This window comes from Ailuropoda melanoleuca, chromosome 16 (assembly GCF_002007445.2).
Source record: "Ailuropoda melanoleuca isolate Jingjing chromosome 16, ASM200744v2, whole genome shotgun sequence".
NCBI classification, from domain to species: domain Eukaryota; kingdom Metazoa; phylum Chordata; class Mammalia; order Carnivora; family Ursidae; genus Ailuropoda; species Ailuropoda melanoleuca.
Window position 1 is genome coordinate 44691878 of NC_048233.1, and position 16925 is coordinate 44708802.

The 16925-nt window shown below is 33.9% G+C and overlaps 1 protein-coding gene and 1 pseudogene across 1 annotated transcript; both read left to right on the top strand.

Annotated features, from left to right (window-relative positions):
* The first annotated feature begins 6297 nt into the window (after positions 1-6297).
* On the top strand, positions 6298-7230 carry LOC117796812 (olfactory receptor 6C2-like). The gene is given in 3 exon segments (XM_034646508.1): positions 6298-6538; positions 6541-6623; positions 6625-7230. Coding segments are annotated over 3 exon segments (930 nt in total).
* Positions 7231-14476: 7246 nt separating this feature from the next.
* LOC117796596 lies at positions 14477-16626 on the top strand (annotated as a pseudogene).
* The last annotated feature ends 299 nt before the right edge of the window (positions 16627-16925 follow it).

Below are 16925 nucleotides of genomic sequence, written 5' to 3' on the forward strand. Positions count from 1 at the left end.
TGTGTAACTGAAATCATATTCTACATATTCTTTTGTGTCTTGCTTCTTCACTCAAAATCATGTTTGGGAGAACTTTTCATGCTATTGAATGTAGCAATATTATTTTTATCTTCATTGTTATGTCCTTCCATTTTATGAATATATCACACTTTAAAAACTGATTCTATCACTGATGGATTTTTTAATGTTTTATGATCTTTGGGTTATTGGGAATAATGAGGCTAAAACTTTCTAAACATGCATATATTTTGTGTACATATGTGCACATTTTGATTGGATAAATACCCAGGATTGTAATTTCCTGTTCCATATATATCGGACATCAGCCTAATAAATACATTCAAAAAGTTTTCATAGAGTTTATAGGAATGCACACTCTAATCTTCACAATACTTGGGATGGTCCATCTATTTAACGTCCATTATTCTCACGGTTGTGCAGTAGTTGTGAATTTAATTTCCTTTTCCTAAGTACTAGAAAGTTCACATTTTATATGTTCACTGGCCTTTAGACATGCTCTTCAGTGAAGAAATTAGTCTAATTGTTATAAGGTTAGGTTTTTCTTTCTTACTGAGTTGTAGTAGATTTTATAAATTCTGGTTACAGTCCTTGACAATCATTGCAAGTATCTTCTCACATTCTGTGACTTGTCTTACTTAAATCACTTTTAGTGCACCTGTGTGGCTCAGTCAGTTAAGCATCTCACTCCTGATCTCAGCTCAGTCTTGATCTCAGGGTGGTATCAAGGCCCATGTGGGTCTCCATGCTGGACATGGACTGCTTAAGAAAAAAATCAATTTTATTAAAGTATAACTTACATACAATAAAATGCACGTATTTTAAGTGTAGCATTCCATCAAGTCTTGACAAATGTATGTATACATCTGTCTAACTACTAATACAATCAAGATATATAAATTTCTATCATTTCTAAATGTTTGTTCTCTTTCCCAGTTAATTAACCTTCATAATAGATTTGGGTTGTCTTTTCCAATTAAATTAACTCTTACAGTATTTTCCCTCTAATATGTATATGTTTTCCCCTGGCATACTACTTTCAGATTTATCCACATTATCACACAGATGAATTCTTATTCTTTTACTGCTATGTAGCATTCTATGTATAAATATACCACTTTTTAAAATCACTTCTCAATGATTACTTGTATTACGTTCCTCTTTTGATTATTATGAATAAAGTTGCAATTATCAAGTCTTTCTAAGGTCATACTTTTTTTCTCTTAGGTAAATTCTTAGGGACGGATTTGCCGTGTTATATAATAGATATATTATTAATTTTATGAGAAACTGGAAAACTGCATTCCAAATGGTTTTGCTGTATTTCCACCAGCAATACAAGAAAATTTCAATGCCTCATGTTCTTCCCACCCCTGCTATTGCTAGTACATTGATTTTTGGCTATTTTAACAAGTGTTTAGTAATGTCTTATTATCATTGAGTTTTTATTTCCTTAATGGCTAATGATGTTGCGCATCTTTTCACGTGCACATTTGATATTCATGCCTCTTCTTATGTGAAGTATATGCTGAAATCTTTGACCAGTTTTATTGGGCTCTTTGTCTTCATATGAGTAAACTGTGTGTATGAGTATGTGTGTATACTTATACATACATTTTACTTTATATCTTTGTCATATTAGACACACAATATACATTAAGATGTATTTCAGATATATAAAATGAAGCATATCCATAAAATATATGTGCATATACATATAGTGTGTATAGATGTATATGTTATATCTACATATAACCTTTGTGAGATACATGTCTTATAAATATTTTCTCTTAGTATAGAGCCTTTCTTTTCACTTTTTTAAAAACAGTTATTTTTTTAAAGTTTATTTATTTAAGTAATCTCTACACCCCATGTGGGGCTTGATCTCAAGACCCCAAGATCAAGAGTCGCAGGCTCTTCTGACTTAGCCAACCGGGCACCCCCTTTTCACTTTTTAATGTTATTTTTTTAAAGATTTTATTTATTTATCTGAGAGAGAGATAATGAGAGAAAGCAGAAGATGGGGAGAAGGGCAGAGGGAGAGGGAGAAGCAGACTGTCCATGGAGCAGGGAGCCAGCCCTGGGGCTAGATCCTAGGAATCCTCGGAATCCTGGGATCATGGCTTGAGCAGAAGGCAAATGCTTAATAGACTGAGCCACCCAGGCACCCCCAACAGTGTTTTGAAAAGCCACTTTTTATTAGGTCTATAATCTATATATTCCATCGTGTTCGTTTTTATCCATATGTATATCTTATGGTAGCAACACCATTTGTGATAAGAAATCATTTTTCCCTCACTTTGCCTTATGTTACTCTATTCCAGTACACATTGTTCTATTCCAATGAGTTATATGTTTACACATATCTCAATGTCAGCTTTTTAAAGTTTCCTTTGTATTGCTATACTATTATAATTTGTTCAATTTATGCTCAAGTATTTCATGTTTAAATGATACTGTAAATGACATTTTTAAAAATTTTCAAGATCGAACTCTCGTTTTTATACACAAATACAATTTTTTAATATACATTGACACTCTCTCTTGTGCTTTTGCTAAACTCACTTATTTATTCAAGGATTATCTTGTTGGTCATTTAGGATTCTTTATCTACCCGGTCATGTTACCAAAGGAAGATGATTTAACTCCTTTATTTCTAATCACAGTATCATCATTTTTTTCTCACCTTATTTTATTGGTTAGGAACTCCCGCACAGTGTTGAACATGAGCTATGAAGTAGTCATCCTTTCGTAGCTCATGATTTTAGAGGAAAGCTTTCAGGCTTTCCTCCTTCTATTTGATGTTAGCAGAAGTTTTGTTTTGTTTTTTTATAACTGGGTATCCTTATCACATTGAGACAGTTTTCTCTGCTTCTATTTTACCGAGAAATGTTCAGCATAAATTAAGTGTTGAAATTTGTCAAATATTTTTTCCTGAAACTATTCAGAAGAATTCTCCTTTTTTTTCTGTTATTGTGGAGAATAAATTAATTGATTTTAAAAATTGAATATTTAATTGAATAAATATTGAATTCCTGGGGTAAATGTCACCTTCTCATGACGTGTTATGCGTATATTGCTATTGAGTATAATGAGTTTGATTTGCTATTTATTCTTTTGTTGAAAATTTCTATCTACGTTTATAGAGGATATTGTTCAATAGTTTTTCTTTTTTTGTAATATCTTTGTTTGGTTTTGATATCATGGTAACACTGACCCTATGAAAGGAGATGGAGAGGGTGCTTATATATTCTGTTTTCTGAAGAAATCTGTCTAATATTGTTTTTTGTTTTGTCACTTGTCTTAATGATGGTTTCTTTAAAATAAGTTTTGATGTAAAGCAGTGAAAACTCCCATCGCTTTTTATGTTCTTCAAATGTGACCTCCTATTTTAGGCCTTGCATTCTCTCTAAATCTTACAGGTGTTTTTAAATCCTCAAAAACTAAAGTGGGATACATTCCCTACTCTTATTTTCTCAAAGAGGTTGTGAGAATCCATAATATTTCATGTTTAAATATCTAGTCCTGGAAATTTTGCTTTAGAATGTTTTTAACTACAAATTCAATTTCTTTAGTAGTTGTAGGACTATTTCAGGTTATGTATTTCATTTTGGATGTGTTTTTATAGTTTGCTGACTTTGAAAATTCATTTATTTCATTTAAGTTGTCTAAAGTATTTGTGTTAATTGCTTGTAGTATCCTTTTACTAGCCTTTCAATATCTGAGATCTAGGGTGATAGGTTTTGTTTCTGATTTTTCTAGAAAGTGTGTTTTCCCTCTGCCAGTGTTTTATTTTGTTTTGTTTTGCTTTTCAATCTGGTTAGAAGTTTACCAATATTATTAATCTCTAAAGAACCCGCTTTTGGTTAAATTAATTTTCTCTACTGTATTTTTGTTTCAAATTTTATTGATTTCTGGTCTTTATCTTAACTTCCCTTCCATTCTTTGGGTTTATTTCACCTTTTTTCCTAGTTTTTTTTTAATTGTCAAAGATTTTATATTTGATTTGAAACTTTTTTCTTTTCTAATATAAACATTTAACATTATAAATTTTCCACTCATTCCTGCCTGCTTTCCACATATTTTGATATGATGTATCTTATTTTCATTTATTTCAATGTGTTATTTTATTTCCTTTGAGTCTTGGTGGTTGACTCATGAATTATTTCGAAGTGACCTGTTTAGGGGCACCTGGGTGGCTCAATCATTAAGCATCTGCCTTCGGCTCAGGGCCTGATCCCAGGGTCCGGGGATCAAGCCTCGCATTGGGCTCCCTGATCCGCTGGGAGCCTGCTTCTTCCTCTCCCACTCCCCCTGCTCGTATTCCCTCTCTTGCTGGCTGTCTCTCTCTCTCCGTCAAATAAAGAAATAAATATTTTTTTTTAAAAAAGTGGTGTGTTTAATTTGTAAATATTTTCTTTCTGGGTTTTTTTGGTTATTGATTTTCAGCCTGAATTCTTTGTGGTCACAGAATATCCTCTATATGATTCCAATTTGTTTAAAATACAGTCACATTTGTTTTATATTGCCTCTCTTGTTAAAATATCTATCTTGTTGAATCTTCCACGCATACTTCAAAATAATGTGCATTCTGCTATTATTAGGGAGAGTTTTCTATAAATATCAATTACATAGAATTGATTGGAGATACTGTATAGTTTTTCTTCAATTTTGTTGCTTTTCAGTTAACTAGTTCCATTGATTAGTAAGAGAAATCTCCAACAATAATTGCCAATTTATCTCTTTCTTCTTTCATTTTGCCAGTTTATTCTTCATATACTTTGATGCACTGTTAAATACATCAATAATTTGAATCTTTACGTATTCTCGGTGAATTGGTTCATTTATCAGTATGTAATTTTCCTTTGTGGTGTTATTAACATAGTTACTCCAACATCCTCTTTACTATGGCTTACCCGGTACTCATTTTTTAATTCTTTAGCTTATCTTATTCGAAGTGAAGTGTTTAAATACTACATCTGGTGGGCAATTTTTAAAAAAACACATTCTAATAATCTCTGTCTTTTGATTGGTGTGGTATGTTTTGATCACTTATACAATGTAAATATTTATGTTTGGATTTTTGTTAATCATTACTTGATTTTTGTTTGTTCCCATTGTTGTTCTTTCTTTTGCTTCCCATTTCTTGCCTTAAAATTAACAGCCCTAGTGTTTCATTTTAATTTATATAATGTGTTTTTGACTATACCATTTCTTAAAAGTTCTTGTGTGAATTATAATATACAGAGTAAACATTTCACAGACCGCTTAGAATCCATTTTTACCACTGGAGGTAGAATGTAGAAAATGTATTACTGTATAGGACCCTTCTCTCTTCCCTTCTTTATTGTGGTTTTCATTTATATTATGTTTATATACATCAGAAGCTCCATCAGATAATGTTATAATTCTTGCTTTCGACAATCAGTTTTATGAAAGAATTTGTATAATTTTGGTATTACATGTTCACTCATTTATGGAACATAAGAAATAGCAGGAAGATCGGTAGGAGAAGGAAGGGAAGAATGAAGGGGGGTAATCAGAAGAGGGAATGAAACATGAGAGACTATGGACTCTGGGAAACAAACTGAGGGCTTCAGAGGGGAGTGGGGTGTGGGACTGGGATAGGCCAGTGGTGGGTATTAAGGAGGACACATATTGCATGGTGCACTGGGTGTTATATCCAATTAATGAATCATGGAACACTACATCAAAAACTAAGGATATACTGTATGATGACTAACATATTAAAAATTATTATTAAAAAAGAATTGCTGTTTTTGTTTGTTGTAAATGCTTAGAAGAAATCTACAATTAAGAGATCTGAGCCTGGAGTTCTCTTTATAGGCAGATTTAACCATATATTTGTTTACTTTAATAGATACAGGGCTGTATAAATTAGGTATTTCATCTTGAATTAGCTTTGGAAAATTATATCTTTCAAATAATTAGCTCATTTCATTTATGTTACTAAATCTATTCAGCAGATGTTTTCAAAATATTTCATTTTTATCTTCTTAATATCCGTACAATCTCTAATGAGGTTACTGCTCTTATTCCTGATAAATCTTGCTTTTTCTTTTTTCCAGATCAGTCTCACAACAGTTTTATCAATGCTATTTATCCTTTCTAAGAGTCAGCTCTTGATTCTTTTGAACTCCTCTCTTGCTTTATTGTTTTCTGTTTCATTGATTTTTGCCTTATTGTTTCCTTTCTTCTGTTTAGATACTTTGTCCTTGACTTTTTACATTTAGAGTGCCAAAAATGTCAAAAGTAGCAATGAGAAATCACACAGCAATAACAACATTCATCTTGTTGGGACTTACAGAGGACCCACAGCTGCAAGTTCTTTTTTTTATCTTCTTATTCCTCACCTATGTGCTGAGCATTACTGGAAATCTGACCATTATCATTCTGACATTCATGGATTCTCATCTTAAAACACCCATGTATTTTTTTCTTCGAAACTTCTCCTTCTTAGAAATCTCATTCACAACAGTATGTATTCCCAGATTCCTGTACATATACCAACTGGAGACAAAACCATTACTTATAATGCTTGTGCCAGTCAAATATTTTTTATTGGGCTTTTTGGGGCCACAGAGCTTTTTTCTCCTGGCAGCCATGTCCTATGACCGCTATGTGGCCATCTGCAAACCCCTTCATTACATGACCATCATGAGCACCAGAGTCTGTACCATCCTTGTCCTCTGCTGCTGGATCTCAGGGCTGATGATCATCATTACACCCCTTGGTATGGGCCTCCAGCTGGAGTTCTGTGACTCCAATGCCATTGGTCATTTTGGCTGTGACGCATCTCCTCTTTTTAAGATTTCATGCTCAGATACTTGGTTTATAGAACAGATGGTTATAATCCCCCTGACATTCATTATTACACTGACAGGTGTCATTCTTTCCTATGCGTATATCACCAGGACAATTCTAAGATTCCCTTCTGCTTCTCAAAGAAGGAAAGCTTTCTCTACTTGTTCTCCTCACATGATTGTTGTTTCCATCACATATGGCAGCTGTATTTTCATCTATCTCAAGCCTTCAGCCAAAGAAGAAGTGGACATCAATAAAGGGGTATCAGTCCTCACTACGTCTGTTGCCCCTTTGTTGAACCCTTTCATTTATACTTTGAGGAACAAGCAAGTGAAACAAGCTTTCAGTGGCACAATAAAAAAAAATGCACTTATCTTACACAAGTAAGAGCACATGGAATTTGAAAAAACAATGAAAGCAATTATTTGTTCCATACAATTTTTTTTTTTCTGGAAGTCCTAACTAGTCCAGTAAGGTTAACTAACCTCAGAATCTTTTAAATCTGATTTGTGAACCTACTCAGAATAAATAATTTCTTTCTCTCTTTAATCTCAGTCCAAACTGTTTCCTCAAATAAACGAACCTGAGAATTTGTTTCCAAGAAATAAAATCTTCTCTCATCTCTCACTAATGTTTTCTATTAGTATTCACAAAGAAATTATATAACATATTAAATATAGTGTCTATGAGTCCTGGGAAATTTTTTGAATCAGTACTTTTTCAAAAATCCTTTAATTTACATATGTAAATATGCCAAAAGAAACATTTGAAATATAGGAAGAAATAGATCATCTTTGTTTTAATGTATTAATAAGATAAACTTTAACATAAACTCAAAATGGGCATATTAAGTAAAATTAAAACATAACCAAAGTAAGAAAATAAATACCAGGAATCTGGAAACAGATATGATATACAAAAGATATAAGGAAATCAGAATATTTAGATTTTTTTCAAGAAACAAGAGAATAATTTAGACCACATCTGCTTGACAGTAACATGCAAGCACTCATACATGCATGCACACACACCAACAAAACATGAAACAAGATTAAAAATAAGAGGACTTTTTTTTCCAACCCTGTCAGAGTAACTAATTTGAGCCCATGTTTTCTCCGTTAATCATCATAAAACTGAATGAATTTTATGAAGAAACTTGACAACAAGAAGTTCAAACCCATCTCTCTCTGTAATAGGAACAGTCAGTAAATGTGTCACAGTTAGCACTAGGTCAGTCCACAGTATGAGATAGAGACTAAGATCAACATGGTTGTCCCTCCAGGTTAAGTTGGCAAAGATCAAGTCTGCTGAACTGGTTAGCATCCTCAGGTAAGTCCTATATTGAGCTGGGATCTGAGCAGAAGCTCCCCATTTATGCCTTGGCTGAGGAATTGACTGAAACTTGCAGGTTTACCGGTGAAAGACTGAGGGTTCAACAGAGAGACTAGAGGCCAAGTAGTCTGTGGGCTTGCAGTTTGGGCCCAGAGAAAGTGATGAGACCTTGTTAATATCTCTTCAAACCACAGGCTTCTAGCTAAACACCAGGAAAGCCCTTAGGAGTACCTTGGAAGTAGGGAACACATTACAGAGCAAGAGTCAGAAAATTAAGGTCTGAGAGTAAAATCTAGCTACCACTGGTTCTATTAAATAAAGTTTTATTGAAACATTTCCATTCCCACTCATCTGCCTATTGTCTATGGCTGCTTTTAATGTCAGAGTTGAGTAACTTAACAGAGACCTCATGGCCCAAAAAGTAAAAAATATTTACTATCTAGCCTTTTACAAAAAAGTTTGCCTATCTCTGGTGTAGAATTTACTTTCCCATTTTTACAATTTTGTATCATTTGGGAAGAAATAATGGGAGGCAGGATGGTATAGAATTATACTGCCTTCATCTACCCAGATGTCTCCAGAAAGGAACTTTTAAACTTGTTGGCCAGCCTGAAGAATTGAATAAGTCCATCCCCCTACAATCTCCCCTTTTGACCATAACTATACTTCAAAACAGATTTTGAAAGAATGAAAATTTGGGGAAGTCTGTCTATTCTGTCCACCTAGATCTCACACTAACAACTCAAGTTAGAACAAAAGCAGTGTTTTATAAGAAATTGGGAATTCACTTGTTTGCCATTTAATAGAAAATTTTGTTCAGCCCGCCAATTCCTATAAATCTCAAATCTCACCTCAGTGGCTCCTGGAAAAATACTCACTCACAACTCCCAAAGTTGCATATGTGCAATTCAAAATCAATCCACAGTAGTATATTTCCTAGGGCTACTGAATTCGAAGTAAGGCCATCCTTGTGATCCATCATTTGGCTTAAGTATGTGCCTTAAGTGTAAGGCACTCTCCCTAAAGTTTGGATAGACTCTCAAGTGCTGTTTGGCTGAGTCATTCCAACTGCAGCTTGCCCTGCACCCACATAAAAGGAGCCTATCATTTTTAGCCAAAGCCACATTAATCAAAGAGACCATCCAAAATGAAAATTATTGAGACTACTTCTTCTTAAATACTACTAGAAATTTTAACTATTCCTTATAGTGAGTGCATTTACTAATCCTTATGTTGTATGATATATGAGACAATTCTCATGTAAATAAAAAAAATCTTTTTTTATCCTAGGTATTTAAAGTAGATACTGGAAGTTTCAAAATTAAAATAAAATTCAATATTTTATCATCATCAAGGTCTGAAAATTAAGATTATTTAAAGCTGACATTTGATTTTCCCTCGTTAATAAAATATTAACATTTCTAATTTTATACTTTACAACCCAAAATAGATAATAGCACATATATGTTATATACACTGGCCTTCTATTTATTGGTTTAAAATAGCCACTTCATGGTATGAACAGTAAAAAAATCTCTTCAAAAAGACTACTAGAAACTTTGTTGATCAAAAAGGTTCAGATTGGATGAATTGACTGGTTATATTTATTACACATGGTTTATTTTTGCTTTTTTTAAACAAATAGGTGTTCTGGAATTTTTGATTGCTAATGAGTGAGGAACAACAATTAGATCTATGTAACACAAAATTTGCACTGGTTACAGATAAATTCCTGTCCTCTGGTTTGGAAATTATTCTGATATTCTGTTTGAATATAAAGTGCTATGAAAATTAAAGTATAATTTAGTACAAGACCATATTAGCAATATAATGAATATAATATGTTGAATCACTAAATTGTACACCTGAAACTAATATTACACTATATGTTAACTAATTGGAGTTTAATTTTTTTAAAGATTTTATTCATTTATTTATTTGACAGAGACAACCAGAGAGAGAAGGAACACAAACAGGGGGAGTGGGAGAGGAAGAAGCAGGCTCCTAGCGGAGGAGCTTGATGTGGGGCTCGGATCCTAGAACGCTGGGATCACGCCCTGAACCGAAGGCAGACGCTTAACGACTGCGCCACCCAGGTGCCCCTAACTAATTGGAATTTAAATAAAAACTAAAAAGACAGAAAGAGAAGTAAAGGAAGGAAGGAAGGAAGGAAGGAAGGAAGGAAGGAAGGAAGGAAGGAAGGAAGGAAAAAGAAAGAACNTAGAACGCTGGGATCACGCCCTGAACCGAAGGCAGACGCTTAACGACTGCGCCACCCAGGTGCCCCTAACTAATTGGAATTTAAATAAAAACTAAAAAGAAAGAGAGGTAAAGGAAGGAAGGAAGGAAGGAAGGAAGGAAGGAAGGAAGGAAGGAAGGAAGGAAGGAAAAAGAAAGAACGAAAGAATGAACGAACAACATAAAGGTTTGTCCAAAGAGTAAAATTCTTAATTTTACTTATCTTTACTTCTGGTACTCTAAGATTCACCAAACCTGTTGAAAGCCATCAGGTAATTCTTAAAAAAAAAAAAAAAAAAAAAAAAAGAGCTGACAATTTGGGCTCATAAAAAGTCATAATTTCATACAAAAAATAAGAAAAGAGAGAAATACAATTATTTTTATTGAAAGCAATTCATTAATATAAGTGGTGCAGGTTTCCTGATTCGTAGCTGGAGAAAATGACGATGTACATCTAAAGCATCAGTGCAACAGGATTAAACCCTGGAACAGGGGTATGGTGCCAAATTATATAACTGGAGATAAATATAAATTATCACCTCCAAAGAAAAGAAATCCTCTTCATCTGAAAATATATTTCATTTCCCACTCCTAGGATGTGTTTCTAATTCTTTTGAAAATACTAACAAGTAGAGCTAAAAAAATGATAAAAAATGTTTTTATTCATTAGGAAGATATAACATTTCTAAATTTTATACACTTTATCATGTAACCTGAGAATATAAAAGCCTTATAGGACAAAAAGGAAAAATGGAAAAAGCCATAATCATAGTGGGTGATTTTAACACCTTATCTCAGCATTGCATAGAGCAAACTGACCAAAGCATCAATATGATCCAGAAGTCTAAACAACTCATGCAGCAAGTAGACCTAATCATCAGTATGAAAGATTGTACAAAAACCCTGAAAACTGCACACTAATTTTAGGAGAAAAAATGTTTATGAAATTGAAGTTATGAGGAAGCAATCAATATGAAGATACGTTGAAAATCTCACATATATTCAGAAACTAAATAGCATACATCTGAAAGGCATCTGCATAAAAAAGGCACTCAAAATGGAAATTAGAAAATATTTTGTACTCTATTATATGAAAATACCACATGCCAAAGCCTGTGTGATACAGATAAAGGTGTGCTTGGAGAGAAATATGTAGTTTAAGTATTTGTATTTTAAAAAGAAGAAACACTAAAATCAGTGTTCTAAATATCCATTTCAAGAAGTAAGATAAAGTACAAATGAAACCAAAAAAATGTAGAAGAGAGTGTATATCATCAAAAGCTAAATATATACAAACAATTTTCCAGTAAAGGAAATAACCAATACTAAGGGTTAAGAATTTTTATTCTGCTCTATTGGATTCTTTCTTTGAGTGTTCTAGACTTGAGTAGTAGGTCTGATTACAATAACGAATGATCTACAATCACGTGCAATAATACGGGAGGGTCTCACTATCTTATACTGACTGGAAAGAGTCAAACATAAAATGTATCATGTTACATGACTCCATTAATATAAAATACAGAAACATGAACAATCTATATTATTACAAATCAGGGCAGTGATTTTCCTGGCAGTAGATATGAAAGAGTGAGTGGTGGCTGTTTAATAACTCTCTGACTAAGTGAGTGCTAGGCAAATTTTCCAGGCGATGGTACTGTTCTGTTGTTGCTAGTTATCTATATAAGTTCAGTTAATGAAAATTCATTGCAATGTGCAGTTAAAATATGTGCACTTTTAGGTATTCATGTTTCTTCATAAAATGTTCTAAATTTTTAATGTAAAAAATTAAAACAAAAATTAAAAATCAAATTCTTAAATCCAGTTGCCTTAGAAGAGAAGCCAGGCATTTGCTTTGTTTTAGCATCATGGTTGCGGTTCTTTATATATTTAATGCTACGGTTATGCTTCTGTGTCTCTAAGAAAATGGTCCCACTGCTACATGTATATTTTGTGTGTCAATGTTCATCAGAAGATTCATTACCGGCTTTTATACAATAATCACAAAGGACCCTCTTGTTTATTTTTCACATGATCTTATGCACCCATAGCATATTCAGCAAATAAAATAGAAGTCATTGATAGTTTAAAAATTACAGGGCACCCTATCTCCGTGTCTAGAAAAGATCAGGCCATCAACTCTTCCATAATCCATTTTTGCTATTCGTTTGCCTCTGTGTCAGTTTTTACTTCTCCTTAAACTACTAAATGCAAAGAAGTTATTTCCTAAATTTGCACTGGGATACAATATTTAGTGATGGTATCTGAATAAAACATTTCTAAGATCTCTGCATTGTCAGGGCTTTTGTGAATGTGGGTTTCTGAAAACACATAGTCACTGTATTTATACATCTCTACTAAAAATGATGGGAATTAAAGAGGGCATGTGATATGATGAACACTGAGTGTTATATTCGACTAATGAATCATTGAACATTATATCAAAAGCTAATGATGTACTATACCTTGGCTAACTGAATTTAAGTTTAAAAAATGGAAAAAAATCTTCCATTTTAACTTTTACCAGTTCTAGGGACCTAAGAACATTTTTGGTGAAATTGTCAACAGAAGGTATGAATGACTATTAGAAAACTAGGTATGACACTTTAAAATTTAAGTTTGAAAATTTTCAGGAAGAAAAAAATGATGAAATAACTCAAGGTTAGAGTAGCACCCAATTTGGGGGCATATTTTGTGTTTGTCCTTTAATTTTCTTTAGAAATAATTTGGAAATTTCATGAGGTGAATTCACAGTACTTTTAAACATTCATAATTACCATTCTACTCATTTTTTAACAACAGCATGTAATTAATAATACTATTACCTTCCTGCATGGGATCTTATTAATTTCTTAACTGTAAGGGATATAAAATATGACTATATTTTTAAAAGCATAGGTATAATGGTCTAGAGAACAGACACTCCAAGTAGTATGGCTAGAGAAGGAGGATAGGAAAAGGGAATAACCGGGAAATAGAAAAGTGATTATTGGAAACATGATGGCATTTTTATCATGCACTGCTGTGATCAATTATGTTCATCTTTACGATTAATCTTCTTTCTGTTGTAAATGTATTTTCTTAGAATTCCACTTTACCTGTATGAGGAAAGGAAAATAGGATACCTAAATTAGTAACCTTAGAGATGTTTAAAGTTTAGATAATCAAAAGGCAGCCATGAAAAAGAGAAAATGTAGTCATCAATCTCTGGCTATTACAATGAACTTTATTGTTATGAATTGAGCCGTGAAGGAGAGGTTGAGATGCTGGCAAGGTTCAGTGGAGACTGTCAGGGGAAGACTGGATGGAACTAAAAAAGTAATGAAAAACTAACGTGCCTGGGATAGTCAACTTGATTTTTGCCTCAGTGACACTAAAACCAAAGTAACAGAAAATTTCAGCTTGAGACAAACTATCTGAAAATGCGCAATTTCTGTCAAGATAGCCTGTATCCAACATTTCTTCCTGGGTGAGGATCAAAATAATCAAACGTGCAAAGATTCCTAGGCTATGTTGTGAAGTTCCTATACTTGTAAAAAAAGTTTCAAGATCCAAGAGAAAGGACCCGAAGCCAAGAGATGACTTTTCACTGAAAGAATTNTCAACTTGATTTTTGCCTCAGTGACACTAAAACCAAAGTAACAGAAAATTTCAGCTTGAGCAAACTATCTGAAAATGTAAAATTTCTGTCAGGATAGCCTGTATCCAACACTTCCTCCTGGGTGAGGATCAAAATAATCAAACGTGCAAAGATTCCTAGGCTATGTTGTGAAGTTCCTACACTTGTAAAAAAAGTTTCAAGATCCAAGAGAAAGGACCCGAAGCCAAGAGATGACTTTTCACTGAAAGAATTTCTGTTGTAGCCCTTTAAACAAGCAAACAGAAAAATAGAAAAATGTGTCCAAGTCTAATAATGGTTCTTAGAGAAGGCAAATTCTAGATAAGTTGATGATCTAAATAATGAAAACATCACTACCATCTCAGAATTTGCATTTCAAATGTAAAAAAAGTTGAGGATTGAAGAATGACACTTCTATTTGCTATCAAGTTTAAATTCGAATAGATGGTTGCCAGAGGGGAGGTGGGTGGAGTTTGGGTTAAACAGGTGATGGGGATTAAGGAGCCTGCATTTTGTGATGAGCACTGGGTGTTGCATGTAAGAGCTGAATCACTACAGGTACACCTGAAACTAATATTACACTATATGTAAACAACTGAAATTTAAATAAAAACTTTAATAAAGGGAAATATAATAAATACATACATACATACGTATATAAATTCTGATAGTAGTCATAGAACTATGAAGACCACATTGGGTTAGGGCAGTGGCTCCAAGTATGAAAACTGTCAGGGAGAAGTTAAGAAGAGTGCTGAAAGATACTCATTGCATTGGGTAAAAGTGGGGACCTGAGCCAGAAATACTCTGCTGTTTTTTCCCAAGTGTAGAACTCAGGTTACTCAATCACATCTCCTGAGATCAAGTAAAACAATGAAAGTTGAAGAAAAAGAAAAAAGTTGCCTTAGAGTGTTCATTTAATTGAACTCACTCTTCCTTAAAAGAAGAAACAAAATGAAGAATGGGGAAGAATGCTGTGCTAAATATGCAATTCAATAACAAGTGTCATTAGGCAAATTTCTCTTGCTAATAGAAGCAAAGAAAGGGCCAAAATTATACTGACGGTGTAGGTGATTAAGTAAAAAAAAAATCACCTATGATCTGGCTTGCCTTTATGCTTTATCTATGGCTCATTGCCATGTGATATTGAGAGACCCCTCTTATCAAGATTCGGTTTCTCAAATTGTCCTTGCAACTTGGAGAGAAGTCAGAAGGAAGAATGAAGGGGGGATAAACAGAAGGGGGAATGAACCATGAGAGACTGTGGACTCTGGGAAACAAACTGNTATCAAGATTCGGTTTCTCAAATTGTCCTTGCAACTTGGAGAGAAGTCAGAAGGAAGAATGAAGGGGGGTAAACAGAAGGGGGAATGAACCATGAGAGACTGTGGACTCTGGGAAACAAACTGAGGGCTTCAGAGGGGAGGGTAGTGGGGGATTGGGATAGGCCGGTGATGGGTAGTAAGGAGGGCACGTATTGCACAGGGTGTTATATGCAAGTAATGAATCATGGAACATTGCATCAAGAACTGGAGATGTACTGTATGGTGACTAATATANCTGGGTGTTATATGCAAGTAATGGATCATGGAACATTGCATCAAGAACTGGAGATGTACTGTATGGTGACTAATATAACAAAATAAATATTATTTTAAAAAAAAGAAGTTAGCAGTGAGAAACCATGCAGTCTGCTGTAACCAATTCATCCTTCTGGGATTGACTGATAATCCACAGTGAAGGTTCTTTTCATTTTCTACTTACCACCTACATGTTGAGTATAACAGGGAATTGGACTATCATCATGCTTTCATTTATTGATTCTCACTTTAAAACTCCCGTGTATTTTTTTCTCAGAAATTTCTAATTCTTAGAAGTCTCACTCACAGGTGTTTGTGTTCCCAGATTCCTTTATAGCATATCAACTGGCGATGACAGATAATACTATTACTTATAGTGCTTGTGCTACTCAAATATGTTTTGTCATAGTTTTTGGAGTGGCACGTTCTTTTCTCCTGATTGCCAGGTCACATGATCACTTTGTGACTATATGTAAACCCCTGCATCATGGGACCAGCATGAACCAAAGGGTCTGTACTCCTTGTCCTCGGTTGTTGGCTGACTTATTTACTGCTCATGTTCACTCCACCTTGTGTGGACTTTCAGGTAGAATTCTGTGACTCCACTGTGACTGATCATTTTGGCTGTGATGCATCTTCTCTCCTGGAAACTTCATGTTAGGGTACACGGTTCATAGAGAAAACAATCATTACCTATGCTTCACTAGGATTGATCATAACCCTCATTCGTGTGGTGCTATTTTATATTTACATCATCAAGACTATCTTAAGATTTCCTTCTGCTCCACGAGAGGGGAAAAAGCCTTTTCCACCTGCTCTTCCTGCATAATTGCAATTTCTGTCACAATGGCAGCTTAATCTTCATCCATATCAAGTTTTCAGCAAAGGAACGAGTGGCCACTAATAAAGGAGTATCAGTACTCATTAATTCGTGACCCCTGTGCTAATCCTCTTATTTATATCCTGAGAAACAAGCAAGTGAAGCAAGCTTTCAAGAATTCAATCAAAAAATGAAATTTCTATCAACGTAAAAGAATGAAGACTCTCAGGAATAATATTTTCCCCTGAACAGTCTAGTCAACTTTACGGCATCCAGAATTTGTCAATGTGGGCTTCTTTCAAAAAATTTTAATGTTCATTACAAAATCTATTCTCATATCATTACTTTCCCTTTTATTGTGTGAAAAACAATAAAAATGTGCCTTTCTTCCTTAGAGTAACATAATTTTTTTCTGGGACAGTCATGCCTACACTCAACTCTTTCCTAAACTTTTCATATTATAGCCGAAATAAAGAACTATTTTGCATGGTTA